The sequence below is a fragment of the Chinchilla lanigera genome, unplaced genomic scaffold, assembly GCF_000276665.1.
Source record: "Chinchilla lanigera isolate Chin_1 unplaced genomic scaffold, ChiLan1.0 scaffold00014, whole genome shotgun sequence".
Classification (NCBI taxonomy): domain Eukaryota; kingdom Metazoa; phylum Chordata; class Mammalia; order Rodentia; family Chinchillidae; genus Chinchilla; species Chinchilla lanigera.
Genome location: NW_004955415.1, coordinates 1,375,262 through 1,393,137, shown reverse-complemented (window position 1 = coordinate 1,393,137; position 17,876 = coordinate 1,375,262). Strand labels below are relative to the sequence as shown.

The 17,876-nt window shown below is 39.3% G+C and overlaps 1 protein-coding gene across 1 annotated transcript in view; it reads left to right on the top strand.

Moving 5' to 3' along the window:
- Fbn2 (fibrillin 2) overlaps positions 1-17,876 on the top strand; it is a gene marked incomplete at its 5' end in the record, with an annotated part of 227,883 nt that overhangs the window by 142,298 nt on the left and 67,709 nt on the right. The window contains 7 exons of the mRNA XM_005380550.2: positions 2,370-2,495; positions 7,310-7,429; positions 12,441-12,578; positions 13,141-13,191; positions 13,648-13,773; positions 16,937-17,164; positions 17,614-17,739. Of these exons, the coding sequence (XP_005380607.2) occupies positions 2,370-2,495; positions 7,310-7,429; positions 12,441-12,578; positions 13,141-13,191; positions 13,648-13,773; positions 16,937-17,164; positions 17,614-17,739 (915 nt within the window). The remainder of the gene's footprint in view (positions 1-2,369; positions 2,496-7,309; positions 7,430-12,440; positions 12,579-13,140; positions 13,192-13,647; positions 13,774-16,936; positions 17,165-17,613; positions 17,740-17,876) is intronic.

The following is a 17,876-nucleotide window of genomic DNA, read 5'->3' as shown; positions in this document are numbered from 1 at the left end:
AAGTTACACACGTGTGTGCACACACATGCCCTTTAGTTTAATCCATAGATGAAAGAAGAAATAAAAATAGAAGCAAATGTTTAACTAAGCATCCTGCAGTTTCTTTGTTTCCCTTATTGTGTATACACTAGTATAAAAATGCGTATCAGAATCAAGCCAGTCGGGTCAACATGGTGAGTCCCCGTCTCAGTCAGTCAATTAATCAGTCAATAAAAAAATCAGCATCAAAAAAGTTTCATCGTCCAGTGATGAAGAAATGCATTTTGGCTCATGTTTCAGTGCATAGGCGGCAGGCTGTGAGGCAGCAGGGCATGGCACAGGTGCATGGTGGAGGATAGACAGGAAGCAGAGAGTGAAGGGAGAGGTAGGGAAGCACCTCTTCACCTTCCAGCCACCTTCCAAAAGGTCTGCCTGTGATCATATGAGACTTGAGAGGACATCTCGCTATAAACCATACAGAAGGGTACCAGCCAGAGATTATTGGAAATTTGTAAAACTGTGCAAACTGAGCTAGTTATTATACAACAGAAGCAAGATCAGTTCCTGATTAGCTTTCAGGGACAGTTGAGAACTTGGGTACCCTATTGAAAACACTCAGATTCAGTGAGCATTCAAGAAAGTGAGTTATGCAACAACCAAGCTCTTTAGATATACACAGAACTTCTGAAAAATTAAAACTAGAATTGAAAAATAAAAATGGAGCCAAGTTCCAGTGATAGAGCATTTTCATTTGCTAGGCTTCCAGTAACAAAACATGTTTCTTAAAACAACAGAGAGTTATTAACACACAGATTAAAAGGCAAGAAGACTGAAATAAAAGCGTCAGCAGGACTGAGCTCTGATGGCTATAGGAACGCATCTTTTCTTTCTTATTCCGGTTACTGTTATTTGCCAACAGCTCCCAGCAGTTCTTGGCTTGTGTGAGCATCACTGTAGTCACACTTCCGTCTTCTGCCTGTCATCTCCTGGTTGTCCTCTTGGTCATTTTCCCTCTATGTGTAGCTATCTTTCTCTCCATCCACATTTTCCCTTTGACAGACAACATACATGGTGGATTGTCACGTCCTTAACTTGTTTGAACTTTATTAGATCCGTGGAAACCCTAATTTCAAGTGAGATCACATTCTGATATACTGAGGGTTAGGATTTCGGCATAACCTTTTGTGAGAAACACAGATGAATTCAATGCATACACAGATGAATAATAAATTGTGATGCAGTCACTTGATGAAACATAATACAGTTGCAGGAAGTTTTATAGCAGTCCTTAAAATACAATTTAATTTTTAGAATAAAGTTCAGGATTCAAATTTGGAGCAAAATATGCAAAGGGAAAAAAGATCTGATAAAAAATAAAGGATAAATATTAGTGGTGATGGAATGAGAGAAAATGCCTTTCTGATCTCATCTCCATACCTTCACAGTGTCAAGATATTGTTTGATAAGAGATAATTGTTATTTGACAGACTAAAATTATAACTTTAAGTAAAAGAAATTTTTTTGCCCAAACTGCAGTTTTTATTTCTTTCTGTCATTAACTACATTTGCAAAAAGAAGAGTGCAGATACTGATGTAAAAGTCAGTGTGAGCTTCTTTAAACGCAGGCTTAGATGATCTTCTCTAGGTTCCTCTGACTATTAACGGAATATACAGAATGCATCCCAGGGCCGGGGTACAGCTCAGTGGCACAGCATCTGCCTGGCAAGTGCAAGGTTGTGAGTTTGATTCCTGGTACCAAAAAAAAAAAGATGCATCCTGAATTTTCCTTGAAGAGCCTTTTGTTCCTGAGGTGAAAACATAATAGAAGAGCCAGCACTTGGGAGGCTGAGGCAGGAGGATCACTGTGAGTTCAAGGCCAGCCTGGGTTAAAAAGTGAGCTCAAGAGCAGCCTGAACTGCATAGTGAAACCTTGTGTCCAAAAAAAAGGGTGGGGGGATTAGTGAATACCTTTTAACTACTACTGAATGGATTCTTTTTATAATTTTAATTAGAAAAATACTAGATGTTATTTTTGCTATATATAAGTATGTAGATAAAACATTATTTCAATCTTTTAATATATTTTATCAGTATGCAAAAATATATCTAACACAGTCCCATTCCAGGACAAAAAAATAAGTTAAGGAGAACAAAGTAATAATGATCCCATTCCAACTACTGTACATTTTCCAGGGACTCCAGAAGTTCTTCAGTGTATCCTCTGGCATAAGAATGCCGCACCTGAATGCTAAATATATCTTGCTCACCCTGGGTAGAAAGAAACTAAGAGGGGTGAGAGGAAAAAAGAACCCAATGAAAATAAAATGTGGTTGGGTGCTGTGACACACGTTTAACTGTGAGAATCTCCTCTCTTCCAACTCTGCTTTCAGACATTGATGAGTGTTTAGTAAACAGACTGCTTTGCGACAATGGGCTGTGCCGGAACACACCTGGGAGTTACAGCTGCACCTGCCCGCCTGGCTATGTGTTCCGGACGGAGACCGAGACCTGCGAAGGTAAGAACCACGTTCCTTACCATCAGCTGAACAGGAAGCACCCAGAGGTGCATAAAGGTCAGTTTCAGTGATGAAACAATGCCATCAAAAGAGCACTGTGTAAATATTTTCTTTATTTTATAATCTGTTGGTTAATCTAGTAGTTTCAGAAATAGCTACATCTACACCGTTTATAAACACTGTTGGTTTTGCTGTACTCAGATACAGTATCAACAACATTTTGGAACCAACATTTTGAAATAAAAAACAAGAGTGGAATGAGCAATCTTGCTTCCTTACTGTAATAAAATATCAGGTTTCTCTTTATTTAATGTGTTTTTCCCCTCTTTTAAAAACCATTGTGACACATTAACCAGGAACCTGAATTGCAGTGACAAAGCTCTTAGACATTTTAGTTGTGAAATAAATGATATCCAAAAGGCCCTGGCCCAGAAAATATTTAGGGTCTAAATATTTCATAGCTTTAATGAAATTTGTAGTGTAAGAAAATTGTCCTTTCCATTTGATAGCCAGGAATATCATAGTATACATTTCCAGTGCATAGTGAACATATTCATTGTGGGGTCTAGGTACATACTACACCTTGATACTTTTTACTTCCCCTTCCCTTCCTCTCCTTCCCATATCATTTGGGAATTTAAGACATACCATTAGGGTTTACTGATCATCAACTAGTGTTTAAAAGCAACTTCCTTTTCTTTTAGCCACTTTTTTTCTGCAGTAGAAGGCATTTGAATGAGTGAGATCCTTATGGAAATCCCCATTTTCAGTGAAACACTGGCTAAACAGTGAATGCATCCAGTTATGCTTTTCTATCTTAATCAAAGTATGACATTTCAGAATAACCCATGGTGTGACTACTAGTCACTGTCCCTATTTAAGTCACCCTCTGTGGGCTTACAGAAGGCTCCTACAACATCCCAAATCCAGTTACCACTTCCCAATAGTACCTTGTTTTCAAAGATTTCGTCTTTCAGTTATTATGGAAAAATCTTCTTATCTGTTAAAGTATTTGTTGCTTGGGGATTCCATAGAAAAAAAACTGCAATAGCAAAATTATGCAAAACAATGTTAGCATTCTCTCTTCGTCTTCCTGTTAATGTCAACACATTCTTGTGAACAGAAACAAGTTAGAGCTGCTGAACAAGATGCCAAAAACAGAGACGACTGTGCTGAAGTCAGTGAAATGCAATTACAGAGTGCAAGTCTAAGTTTGGCTTGATTTGGAGGGACCACAGAAAAATAGTAATTAGCTCAAAGAGAGAAAAAAGGAAAAGAAAACCCCAACGTGAAACCTCAGTTTTGTAAACCGGGTTGTGGTAACTGTTTCCCTCACTGCGCAGCAGCTTTGTAGAAACTCTGCTCAGTGGTCTCCTCATCAGTTCACAGGTGAAGTACTTGATTCTTCTCTGATGATGAGCAGGGGGCTTCTAAGTGTTGAGGGTTTGTGTGGACTATTCGGTATCTCTTTCATTTTATTTTTCCTGGTTTTTTGAGAAAGGGACTCACTATGTAGTTCTGGCTGGTCTTGAACTCATTTTGTAGCCCAGGCTGGTCTTGAATTCACAGTGATTCTCCTACCTCAGCCTCCTGAGTGCTGGCGTGTGCCACCATGTCCAGCTCAATCTCTCTTTTAAAACCAGCTGAGGCTTCTCAAACATGCGACGACAGAGTCTATTTTTTGGTTTCCACTGCCACTTCTAACACCCATTGTCCTTGCTCCGAGAAAGGTACTATTTGAAAAAAAGTCATCTAGCCATGTTATGGAGGGGTGGGAACTGGAATTTCTTAAGTTTTTGCTTTTCCTGACTTTTTATGTTTCTTTCCCAGTGCCCTCGATCCATTTTATCTATTGTGTGTTGGAGAGTGTGCATTTGTTAAATCTCCAGTCATGAGAACCAGAGCAGCTTTGGATTTCACCTTGATGGAGGAAGGATACAGTGGTGCCTTGGTCCACGAACTTAATTCTTTCCACGGTTGTGGTCACAAAACTCACTCCATGGTTCTGGTTGCAAATGGAACAAATTCTGTGTGACCAGAATGATGGAAAGAATTAGGTTCGTGAACCGAGGCACCACTGGAGTATGACTGGTTTCCCCATCCACAGTGACCTTCCTGGTGCTGTGTGAGAGACATTGGAAGCCTACCTGAGTGATGTCTGATGATGCGTGGCAGGGACCTTGAGTTGTCAGTGGTTGTTTATGGCGTACTCCTTCCTTTCAGTGAGTAAGATGAAGTTGAAGGTACTGAGAGCTAAAGCTTACACAATTAAGAAGAATAGGAGCTGATGATGTTGTATTAAGTCATCATATAAATGTTTAGGCACAGCAGTAGCAAATCAGGCAACAGTGAGGATCAGAAAGAGTGACCTGCATTTGTTTGTTTAACCAGTATTTGTTCTTTATAGAGCTGAGCCTTCTCTGTAGCATAAAAGCTTTTTAAAATCTGACATTCAGAGCAAAGAGGTTCGTGCTACATAAAGCAGAAATGATAGAGATATTTTAACTCCAACCTTATCACATTGGTAGAAATAAAAATTATTTATAATGACAAATCTATCCACATAACTGATTTCTGCACTTTTTGCCCTCCATTATTTACATTTTATTAACTGTTTTGTAAAAAAAAAAAATTGACCTTATGGCCACTGACCTCTTTTACTTGGGGTTCCCACCCCCTCATGGCACACATACTGTAGGTCTGTCCACCTGAGTCAGTTCTATTCACTCTGTTCTTTAACTGAGTTCTCGAATTAGACAGGGAATTATTAGCAGATTCACTGCAGATTCTAGCTTTCTCTAGAAAGCTATATATTTGCACTGCTGACTTTGTCATTGATATTTCTACTAGGTTATTTTAAATGTGTGATAAACAGCCTTAATGATAGAGGAAAGCGCCTCTATATTTCAGACTGAAGTTACAAAGCTTTATTTTACATTTCTGTTTGAGCTCTGAGAGTCTGTGAAAGTTAACATTTTTACAGCAAGTACTGTGGTTTAGATTGTGTTTCCAGTGACATAACTAGTTAAATGTAAACCAGATGTGCTTTGAAGTTTATTTCCAGGAATGTACAGTGAACTGTTTCAATTCCTGGTTCCGTGACATTTATAACATAAAAACATTGTATTTAAAGAAAAACTAAATAATTGATATTTGTAGTTGTCATTGGGTATGTTTATAGTCTTTCAGTTCATCATTGCTTACTTTAAATAGGGGTTTTTTAATATGATATTGACATTTTTCTTTTCAGGTGACTTTTCACAAATGAAATTAATACATGAGTTATATATGCTGTATCCTTAGATTAGTTATATGCTTCCTTTTTCATTATCCTTTTTGTGTTCATTGTAATGAAGGAATTTCAGTACTCTGAAATGTATGTTTTCATTGTAAATCTGTACTGAATTTATGAAACCTGCTCTTTTATTTTCTTTTAAGAAAAATTTTTACTACAGCCAATCTGGAACCAAAATGTTTTCCTCCTTCCTCAATTTCCATTTCAATAATTAGCTGAGAAACATACTTCTTGAGTAATTTGCAGGAATACTACCTGTTTTCTACATTGATTTTTTACATTTGCATTGCAAGCATACCAGCTCCAACATCAACTGTGAACTCAGCCTTTCCAAAGTCACTTTGGTTTATATGTGACTTGAGACATTCAGTAGTAAGCATTAGCCTTCTAGTTACTTGTTCCCATGCTTTTTTAAAATAGGAAACTGTTTTACATTAAATTCAAAGAAATTTTTGAAAGGAAAAAGTATCCTGGTGCACTGAGAAATCTTACTGTCCAACATAAAATATTGAAGTATGTTAACCTGTTTCAGATAATTAACCAAGTAGAAAAAGAAGTCTGTGTGCCACTTCTTTAAATCGTGTGGCTGAATTTATTCAGAAACTGTCTTCAAGATTGTCTTCAGTACTTTAACTGAAGTTCATATTTATTTTTCATTAACTCAGGTATTAAACTGTTTAACTTTACAGGCTTGAGATTTTCTTTAGTTCACCTCTCGAGAAAATAGGCATACTGTAATTCTATTTGCCTCTGAACATCTATAGAAATTGTTTAAATTATGGGTATATGATTTGATTATGTCCTAAATCACATCAGTGACTACAGAAGCCTATTGGATGTAATTACTCGCTCTTCATCCTGTTTTCCTAATGTTTAGGGCGGGTCCTGGGAACTGAATCCAGGACCTCACACATGTGAAGCATGCTTTTACCCGAGTTATACACCCTGTGCGAGATGTTTTATTTTGCTAAAATTAGTTGTATTTGAAAGATACATCAGGCTAAATATGTAAAACAGAAAGGCTAAAGAAAGAGAAAAATGAATAGAAACTAGAGGAGAATTCTGTCCCCAGCATGAAATTTTCTGTCCTTATTTCCTGAGTGAGATCCAGGAGTTTAGAGTTAAAACCAGCATTGTTATGTTTTGTCTTCAAAGTCTCATGGACCATAAGTGACAGAAACAGTCAGGCTTTGTTTGTGCAGAGCACGTTGCACCTGTAATTACATACTCTTACGGGGAAAAACTCACCCAATTTATGGAGTTGGAGTAACGTGTTACAGCACAAACTGAACCCTTTCCAGCCCAGGCTATGGGCTATCGCCTATAATCCTTCTGAGTCCCAGTCTTGTAGATGTGTAAAATGCATGTCTCCATTGCCTGTTCACTTTATGCCTTGTAGATCCATATTAAAATTATAAGAGCCAAGTTTACCAGACATTCTGGCATAGCATGGCTTGTTGGAGTAATATTTTCCAGAAACACATGGCCATTCTAACAGAATCTTTCCTTCTGACCGCAGATATAAATGAATGTGAAAGCAACCCATGTGTCAATGGGGCTTGCAGGAACAACCTTGGATCTTTCAATTGTGAATGTTCGCCTGGCAGCAAGCTCAGCTCCACGGGATTGATCTGTATCGGTAAGAGTCACACATGGTACTAATATTTAGTTTCACTGTAAAGATAAGCACACACCTCAGGCCTTGCCTTGGATAAAAACAACAGGGTAAGAGTGAAGCATAACAGCATAAACTAGGCAGCCTTTTAATTTTGTTTTTAGATTCTAGAAAGTATTCCTTTCATATAAGTAGATAAATTACACTATAAGTTATAAGCATTTCCATCCTATGCACATATGTATATTCTTTAGCCTAAAAATGCCTTAGGCATCAATACAATCAAATCCCTGCTGCCTATGTTTTATAAACAACCTTCTATCATAAAAATGTGTTGGAATTTGGATTCAGTTAACAAGACACGAATTTGAAGATTTTAAACAAAGAGAGGGAATTTACTTTTTCCTTTCTCACATCAATCATAAATTTATGGGCTCCAAGGAAGAGAAGATAAGCATTTCCTACTTTCGGATCTCTAAAGAAGATCCCAAATCTTCTAAACTAACATCTTCTAATATGACTCAAAGCATTTAAGGTCAGTTATTGATAATGACATAGGCTGTGTATAACACAGGGCAGTCTGATGTTACTGTAAGGAAAAATTCAGCTTGAGTAAGGGAATCAACTTTAGCGGGATCTTTCCTGGTGTCTCCTGTCAGTGGCTCCATTCTCTAGGCCAACCACAGCCCATTTCATTTGCTTATATCCACCTTCAAGTAGAACTAAATACATAGTCCAGATAGGAAGGTACTTCTGTTTTACAAAGTGCTAAAAAAAAATTGACAGATTTTTGTTTATTTGTAATTTAGCCAAAATGAGTTTCTGACATCATGTTTGTGAAATACAATCGTACTTTCAGCATTGTCCCTGATGTTAATGTCATGTAGTTGGATGCTGGAGTACCTGATGGTTACATGACTAGAAGCGGTCAAATGAGAGATAATCAATGAAAACTCCCTCTGGAAACTTAGGCATTTTAGTCTCCAGTGAGGCACAGCTGCTGCAGTCTGGGCCTGGTAGATGCTCAAATTGCTTTCCTATAGAATCCTGGGGCAGTGGTAGGGAAGGAAGAGATTGGATGGGTAAGCCAGAAATATTTTTGTTAAGGCAAAATTTCCAACTGAGATAGAGTCAGTTTATTATGCAAAGGAAATGAACTCAGCATTAGTCAATGAATGTCTCAGAACACTAAATCTGTCTGCCACGTGAGCATCAAAGATGTCTTAACTTTTTTTTTTCATCATACAAACTTCCATTATTTTGGCCTTTTGTCCTCATAGTTATTAATGAAACAAAGGTTTTTTTTTTTTTTTATTCCAAAGTCATTATGTCATTCTTCCCATTGCCAACAACTAAACACCAACATATTTTTCCCAACCAGTGTGTTTTGTGTTTTCTTTTATTATGATCAAATTTGAGAATTTCACCCTAGAACCACTGGGGAAGAAATTTATATAATATTTTTAAATGTAGGCATGAGTTTTTCTTTCTTTCTTTTTTTTTTTTTTTGGTGCCAGGAATCAAACTCACAACCCTATGTTTGCCAGTTAGGTACTGTGCCACTGAGTTATATCCCTGGAGGCATGAGTTTTTCTGCTTTTTTTCATTTAAAAGATAATTCTAGCAGAAAAAAAGAAAAGAAGAGAATAAAACATACTCAGGAAAAATTATGAATTTATTTTCGGGGACTTTCAGTGTGTCTACTTAGTGATTAGGAGGCAACTTCTTTTTCCAGTGTCTGGATCTCAAAATTTTGAAAGAAATAAAAATTATTCAGTAAAGTATGTGAAAGACTTTTGCATAGGAGTTGATATCATGAAATACATTACAACAAAAAATTGGTGAATCTTTTCTGCATTGCATCACACTGGTCTGATGGCTCGGGGTGAGGCAGACAGGTGTCCCTTGTCTTTGGCGCAGGCCTGTGCTCTGTCCTCAGCTTGCGTGCAAGTGACAGGATAGCAACCTCATTGCTGTCAAGTCTAATTGTCCATTCTCACTCCTCACACTAGACAGCTGGCGGTGTTTGGCACAGCTCATCACTCACTCCATCTGAAGAGGTTTTTTTAATTTTTGGCCTCCCAGGCACAACTGTCTTCTCATCCCTTCACTCTTCTGAGTCTGCAGAAGGCCAAAAATTAAAAAAAGTTTTAAGTCTTCTTTATCCTGCTGCCCTCTCACATACCACGTGAGTGGAGATTTCCCACCAATCCTGGAGGACCTCTTAGCCTCTCGCATACACTTCTGCTCCCGTGGCCCTCTACACTGACTCTCACACCGACTGCTCCATCTGTAATTTCTCTACTCCTCCTGAGTGGTGTCTCCACCTGTGTGCAGTCATCTCCACCACCTGTCTCACCGATATCTCCAGCATAACATGCCTGAAACCAAAGTCCTGTCTTCTGCCTCAGCTCTGTGTTTCACTGAAAGATTTTCATCCTGGCAAGTTTCCACTCCATTCTTCCAGCTGCCACTCTCAGATCCTTGGCATCAGCCTCGATGCCTTCTTCTCTAACTGTGCATGAAATTCTTCAGTCATTCTCGACCTTCATTGTATTTCACCTATTCATCACCACCCCATGAACACCCAGATCAGCATTCTTCTTCTCTTGATTATAACCACAGGCTGCACCTTACCTGCCCCAGCACACGCACGTACTTGCTACCCCGCAGTCTCATTTGCACATAGTTACCAGGTAATCCTTTTTTAACACAAGTCAGCGCATGTCATTGCTTGTCTGGAAACCTCGACTATGAAAACCTTTATTTTTCCACTCACTGAGAGAGAGAGCTGCAGTCCTTGGCAGAGCCTGTGTTGCTTAGAGCTGCTGTCACTGCTGTGTTAGTCTCTCACTGAGTTGCCTCTCACCTTCTCTACCAAGGCCACACTGGCTTGCCTCTTACATATACGTGCTGAGCATGCGCTCCTGAGGTCTGCTGTGGTTGCTGTCTATGGCCGGAACAGTATCAGTCAGATGTCCACATTTTGTTCTCTTTATGTTGCTAATGTTACAGCACTTTGTGAGTCAGGACTGCTCTGAACATCGTGGATGAAATGATTGTTTCTGTCCCCCTTCTACTTTCAAACTGTGTGTGTGTGTGTGCGCCATCAATGGTTTTGTGACTTTAATGTTGACACAACATACAAAAAGCATGCTGTCACAGAGTGGATCTCTAGAACCAGACTTCCCAGGTTTCGGTCTTGATGCTGAACTGCACTAGCAGGTGACCTTGGGTAAGTTAGTTGACATCTGTGTGCCCATTTTGTCCTCTGCAGATTTCTCCTACCTCTGATGATGGCTTTAATGAATACATAAAGTAGTGCCTGCCGATAGGTCAGCCAGGATTATCAGTTCCTATTAGTTCATCTTACTTGAAATGCCCAAGGCTAAGATGATAAACTGGTGATTCGTGTTGGTCACTAAAAGATCTTTTAAATCACAGTAGTCTCCCAGAAGTCTGTTTCCTCTGCGCTGCAGAATAAATAGATGTGAGTCTGTGAAGAGCCCAACACAGATGCCAAGGCTCGAACCCTTCCTGCTTGTGTGGTTTTACCCAAAATGAATGAACATTCCAGTGGGAGAGAGAGAGAGCATAGTGACTGTCCAACTCTTTCCATGCTCCTGCCCTGTTACTTTTCACATACAGTCGTGAAGAGACTTGTCTTCACCACAATTCCATTTCCGGAGGGGGGCACTGTTTGTTTTTAGTGTTGAATTTGGAAGTAAAACTTGATCTGCACATGTTACTAAAAAAAGTGATAAAATAAACACCATAAGAATACACTTCACTTTTTCCAAGTGTGTCGTAAATACTACTAATGTTCCATTAAAATGTTTTATACACCGCCTATGTCAGAATCACCTGAGGAACCTGTCACAGTGCATATTTCTGTGCTGTTTATCTGAAGACTTATGAATCAGCATTGTGTAACAGGAGACTTGACTGAGAAACACAGTTCTGCCGTTTCATATATAATTTTGCATAACTAGTTAGTATTTGATATGGTTTGTTAACTTTGAGTTCCTCTGTGTGTCTGTGTGTCTCTGTGTGTGTGTGTGTGTGTGTGTGTGTGTGTGTGTGTGTGCGCGCGCACTTGTACACAGCAGTAAGAGAGAGAAATCTAAATCGATTGGCAGGTATTTATTACTTGTTCATTTGAAACATTTTTATGCCAATAAAAACTTTACTACTTATTATTCCCATTGATGTACATGGAAGAAAATTAGGAAGTGCCCAGTATTTTACTCTACTATTCAGAAGACGGAGCTTAAACTTTATATGGAGATAATCTAAAGTTTAGAGTGGTTGTCTCTAGATAATCAGATTACAAGTGATTTTTGTATTTTCTTACACTTCCATATGTCCTCAAGTAATTTGCCCACACACATTCTTTTTTGAACTAGAGATAAACATACACACATGCATGTGTGCACAGAGAAATCCCTGAACAGCAACTCGTCACATACTAGCCCTGCGGGTGTCTTCGTGCTGGATTTGTAGGCAGTGTTGATATCTCTTTTGTTTTAGTTTTTCAAGTTATTTGTCAAATAATTATTGTCAGTTGGAGAAATACTGGTTTCTCTACTGTAGAACATAAATTGTGTATGGTTTATTGATGGGAAATTTTGTGAGAAATGAGATTATTTGAGGACTTTTTAATATAATTTAAATATCAAAAGATTTATCATACATTTTACAAATACTTTTCACAAAGGTAGTGTTATCACGGTAATGCAGTGTTTCTAAGTATAGTATCTTAGACAACAGTGGCTTCTTTCTATAATATCAGTAGATATAATTAAATTATTATCAGATTGTGAGATATATAAAGTATAGCATTTAATTTCCATGCATATAAATACCTCACTTAAATGCATATATATGGGTGTTCAAGGGACATGCTGTTAAAGGTTTTTAAAAATTAATTCCCTTGTGTTTTTTTTAATACTACAAGAAATACTTTTGGTGTACCCTGAGGAGCTATATTTTCTTCAGGGGTACATGCCCTCCAGCCTTCCCAATTCCTTTTCAGACAGCCTGAAAGGGACGTGTTGGCTCAACATCCAGGACAACCGCTGTGAGGTGAATATTAACGGAGCCACCCTGAAATCTGAATGCTGCGCCACCCTGGGAGCTGCCTGGGGGAGCCCTTGTGAGCGCTGTGAGCTAGGTAGGAGCAAGAGCAGGGTGTCCGGGCTTCTCCTTGCTGCATTCCCCTTAGCTGGGACACCTCTTGCACTCCGTTCCATTCTTCAGTAGTGAGCAGTACCCTAAGATCGCAAACCCTCCCCTCCTCAGCTGTTGTCTTTCCTGGCTAAGTTCACCCACCTCCTGCAGTTTATATTTGGTTTTCCCTCCTCCTGTAAGCAGACATGAATGTTTTAGGCAAGAAGGGGACTTAATTAGAATCTGGATGCTTAGTGATCTGTGTTCTCCCCTGTTCTCATTTGCATGTGTCTCCATAAGCCATACCTCTTTTCCTTGAGTTTTTTGTTTACTTGTAATTCACCTGACAGTTTGAGAGCAAAAGTGGAAATCTCAATGTGGGCAGCAGCAGTGGAGTTATACAGCACAGCAGGGCTTGTGCTTTACCGAATTGAACGGGGGCAACTGGAGTGCTCAGCCACTACAGTCCCACCTTCAGTGTATAAGTCTGTTACACTATTGCTTGAACTTGAGACACTTTATGTCCTTTTGTAATAAAGGAAAGACCTGTCCTGTTGTCCTTGCAGATACAGCTTGCCCACGAGGATTCGCCAGGATTAAAGGGGTTACTTGTGAAGGTGAGTATATTCTTGGATGATGAAGTAAATGTTTACAGCAGTCCATAAAGTTAGTATTTAATCTCAAGCTTTGGAGACATTTAGCATTTTCAGAAACCTCAGAATTTCAGTTAAAATACTCAGGATACTCAACAGATGCATTAGCATAATGCTCCGGGAAACTGCAGTTTCCCATTTTGCTTCTTTATGCAGTTGGGTACATTCATAAGGACATCGCCAGCATTCAAGGCACAGAACAGCTGGCGGGGAGCTTGTCTGGGCCGATTATTATGGATAGGCAGGGTTGCAGTCGTTTTCACAGCTGGTGACTTAGGAATGCTGGTGGCTGGGTTGTGGAATATTTTTGCTTAACTAAAGTAATAATCCACATTGTATTGCAAGTTGAATATGTTATACAGGAAGTGAGGCCACACCTGTTTTTCTGTTTATCCCTGCGCTCTCTCCATTTCCCTGCAGACGTTAATGAGTGCGAGGTGTTTCCTGGCGTTTGTCCAAATGGTCGCTGTGTCAATAGCAAAGGATCTTTTCATTGTGAGTGCCCGGAAGGCCTTACGTTGGATGGAACTGGCCGCGTATGTCTGGGTAAGATTTATGCCCCCGTGGGTTTTATGCTTGAAACCAGCCATGGATTTTCTTTCTTTGGGCACTGGCCAGTCCAAAACCACTGAGTCTGTACTTGAGGAAACCTGCTTCATATAAGACATTTGGGGGGAAATTACTCCAGAATATTTTAAAAGCAAATGTATTTAAGTAAAACAGTTTCTGCCTAATATGGAAAGTTGGTAATGCTCAGAAAACTGTCTTCTGAGGTTTAGTTCCTTTAAACACATACTTCAGGCAAGCTTAATATTTTATACTGAGTTAATGGGATGAGAGAGCTGTGCATATGACACAGAAGAAAAAGTGGCAGTGAGCCTTTGAACGGAGCATTGACCAGTCCGTTCTTGCCATTCCCTTTAGGCAGGAGGGAGTCCCTAATAAAATTACACTGCTTCATGTGGAAACAGTGACCCATTCTGCTCCTTCCTTTTGTGCTTTAGAATTTATGTTTTCTCAGTATCTGATTTTCTAATCATCTAAAATGAGGAATCTTTTTTTCAACACTGTATTATTAGCATGGAGATCTGCCCTTATTCTTTATCGGTATCATTTTTTATTCCTCTTGAGTTTCATGATGGAACATTTTTCATTTACTTAAAGAGGTTTTTTTTGTCCCCAATAAGCTATGGAACAGTAAATATTTAGTCTAAGAAACTTCTTTACATAGGTCTGTAATTGAAATTTAAGAGTATCATAGGCAGAGTATGAGCAGTGGTAGAGCTATACGCAATCATTTTTATGGGTTTAAATATGTCAGTGATTTTTCATTAGTAACAAAAAGAAATTTGCAAAATCATAAGGTTTCATTTTAAGTTCATTTTCCAAAGCACATGTAAATTTGGGTAGAAAGCACAACCAAATTCATTTGGAAGTCATAGTATCCAATACATAAAAATTATTTTTAGATTTTAAATATTTTTATATTATCCTAAAATTAGCTATGTTTAGGAATAAATATGTTTTGAAAATGACAGAATAACATGTCTGTATGATCAAATGACTAAAGATAACAAGTTGCCTTTGTAACTAACCGACATAGTATATGGAGATATATCATTGACTGTAAGCTGTCAGTTTTTAGTAAAATCAGTTTCCAGTAAAATAACTTACAATCAAAGCCTTTGTAATATTTTAAACAGCATATTGAGTTCTTCATCCATGCACTTAAATGTTCTTGACACTGCTTGAGTTAAACTGCATTGATTTATTCTGATTGGGGATGGCAGGAAGGTTTAAGAAGAGACTGAGCCAGGTGTGGTGGCACACACCTGTAATACCAGCACTCTGGAAGGCTGAGGCAGGAGGATGGAGAGTTCAAGCTCAGCCTGGGCAGTTTAGCAGCATGGATCCCCAGCACCAGCCAAAAAAAGAACAAAAGAGGGTGGGATATGAAAAATGTAAATTATTGCAAGAACAAAAGCAGTGGTAAATTGCTATGATAAAATTACACCAGGGATGGCAAAGTCACATGCCCAGAGGAGACGGTTAAGGAATGTGACTGTAAGAAGCAGTACGGACTACATGGACTGCAGGGCATGTGCACCACGCACAGGTTTCCAAGTCCATGTTTTAATTTCTGTGCAGATCAGTCAAAATGTTTATAGACCATATGTGGCCTGAGTGCTGGCTGGTTTGATTCCTGATGTAAATACAGATAGGAATCTCTGTAGTAAAGACATAGGATTACTCTCTCAGGCTATTGTAACTTTTTACATACTTAATTCAAATACCTTTAGCCCAGTTCCAACTTACCCTAAAATGGCTTCTTCATTGAATTATTTGAGTAACCTTATAAACAGTATGATTGGAGGCAGAGCTCTTAGACTACCTACACTTACTTAAAACTTTCCCATCTCCCTCTCATGAAGATCCTTCCTTCCTAGGGACAGCATCTGATGGAGCTGGCTGTATCTCAGACCAGCCCTGGAAGCGCTGCAGTAATCCAGCCTAGCGGATCATTGTCACCCTTCTCACACACTGCAAATGTCTGTTTGTGTTGGTATTAATGTGGAGCTATAAAGCAGAATTACCTACTGTGGATAATTGTACTCAGTCCACCAAGTCAGAAGGAAATTTTCTTTAAAACTGGGACTTTTTAATTACATTCCTTAGAAAAGTATGTAACTCAGTTAAAGACAGCTCCTAAAGTTGATATTTCCTTTAGTTGAGAACTTAAAAGAATCCAGTTGGCAGTAACTAAAATAGTAAATATATCAATTTGTGTTGATATTTCCATCAGGAACCACTGTCCCTCTGTTAAATAGTTTACAGGTTCAGAAGAGGATTTAATGTCTAGAAATAATCTTATGATATAAATTATGTTCTCTAATTAAGAAAATACTTTTTGTAACTAGTCTGTATTTATACAGGCAGATGTTCAATTGCAGTTTGACCACCAGCTCTGTTGGCTAAGAGATAAACATGCTTTACAAATCATACTGATTTACCTGTCCTCTGGCTATTTGTTGATACTGTCCTGTGACAGCAGACATGGGCTAAGTGTTGAAATGTTCATCTGTTTTGAAATGGAAGGGAAAACGTAACATTTCAACAGAAGAGTTAGCCTTAATAGAGAATATTTGCATAAGCTAAGGCAAAAACCATGACACACAAAGCAAATTTGGCAGGAAACTAAAACTTTGAATTCGGTAATCACATAGGGTTTTTTGTAAGGCAGTTTTTACAGTTGTGGCAAATTGGCAAATAGAGTGAAGCTTCCCTTTTGCTATTCGTGACAGGGATCTGATGTGACTTTCACACGCTGCCTTCAGCAGTTCGGTGGCCAAGAACAATCCTGTCATTAAAATCATTCTTCCTGATGTGAACGATACCAAAAAAAAAAAACAAAAAAAAAAAAAGAAAGAAAAGAAAAGAATCATAGGTGATGCTGTAAGAAAGTCATGTCTGTAGGAGTTGTTTTCTCCAAGGGTACTTGTGAGAAAACTGGCAGGGGACTAGGTCTTATTGTCCTGAAGTGATTATGTTTATGGAGTCCATTCCAGGAACACTGAGATTCTCTGTGTCCCCCTCAGCATATCTCCCTGCCCCGACACAGCATCCTGCCTGGGGCCGAGCCCCATTCAGTGAGTGAATGCCCAGTAATTGTTTCCACTAACTCTGGGCCTGTGATTCCTTCTCGGTGTAGACATCCGAATGGAGCAGTGCTACCTCAAATGGGATGAAGATGAGTGTGTCCACCCTGTTCCTGGGAAGTTCCGCATGGATGCCTGCTGCTGTGCTGTGGGGGCAGCTTGGGGCACCGAGTGTGAAGAATGCCCCAAACCCAGCACCAAGGAGTATGAGACCCTGTGCCCCCGAGGCCCTGGCTTTGCTAACAGAGGGGATGTCCTCACAGGGCGGCCATTTTACAAAGGTAAGTGCCAGCGGTGCCGGGGCCTCCGCACCAACGAACACCCTCTGCTTTCCCAGCAAGTGCCTTTCGTTAAACACAGGATTTGTTGTCAACCTTATGCCCCAGGAGTATAAATTACCTGTGTAAGGTGGTGTTGAAGTAAAGCTAGAAAACAGGCCAGTCATCTTACCATCCTTGCTTCCTTCTGTCCCTCTACTTTCCTTCCCACAGCCTAAAGGGAGGTAGCCCTGATAGCGCATCCATAGCCAAACAATCTCTGTCCCTCTTACTAGTGTAGAAGATAATCACAATAGCAATTTTTTATATGGAATCAGTACAATCACTGAAAAATTTGATAGCTCTCATGTTTTGCGTGGCTACATTAATATTTCCCATCATGATAGATTTTTTCACTTAAAGTGATGGACCTACTCATGTATAGCAACATTCCTGCTTCATTCTGCTTTTAGATATCAACGAATGCAAAGCCTTCCCTGGGATGTGCACCTACGGGAAGTGCCGGAACACCATTGGAAGTTTCAAGTGCCGGTGTAACAGCGGATTTGCTCTGGACATGGAGGAAAGAAACTGCACAGGTGAGAGTGTTCTTTTGCTTCACTTAGCAAACCCTGGGCCTCCTTCTTTTGCCGTGTTTGAGAATACTGCCTTCAAAAGACCATCCTCTCAAACTTGTCAGAGAACTGCAAAATAGCACAAACTGCCCGTTTTTTTT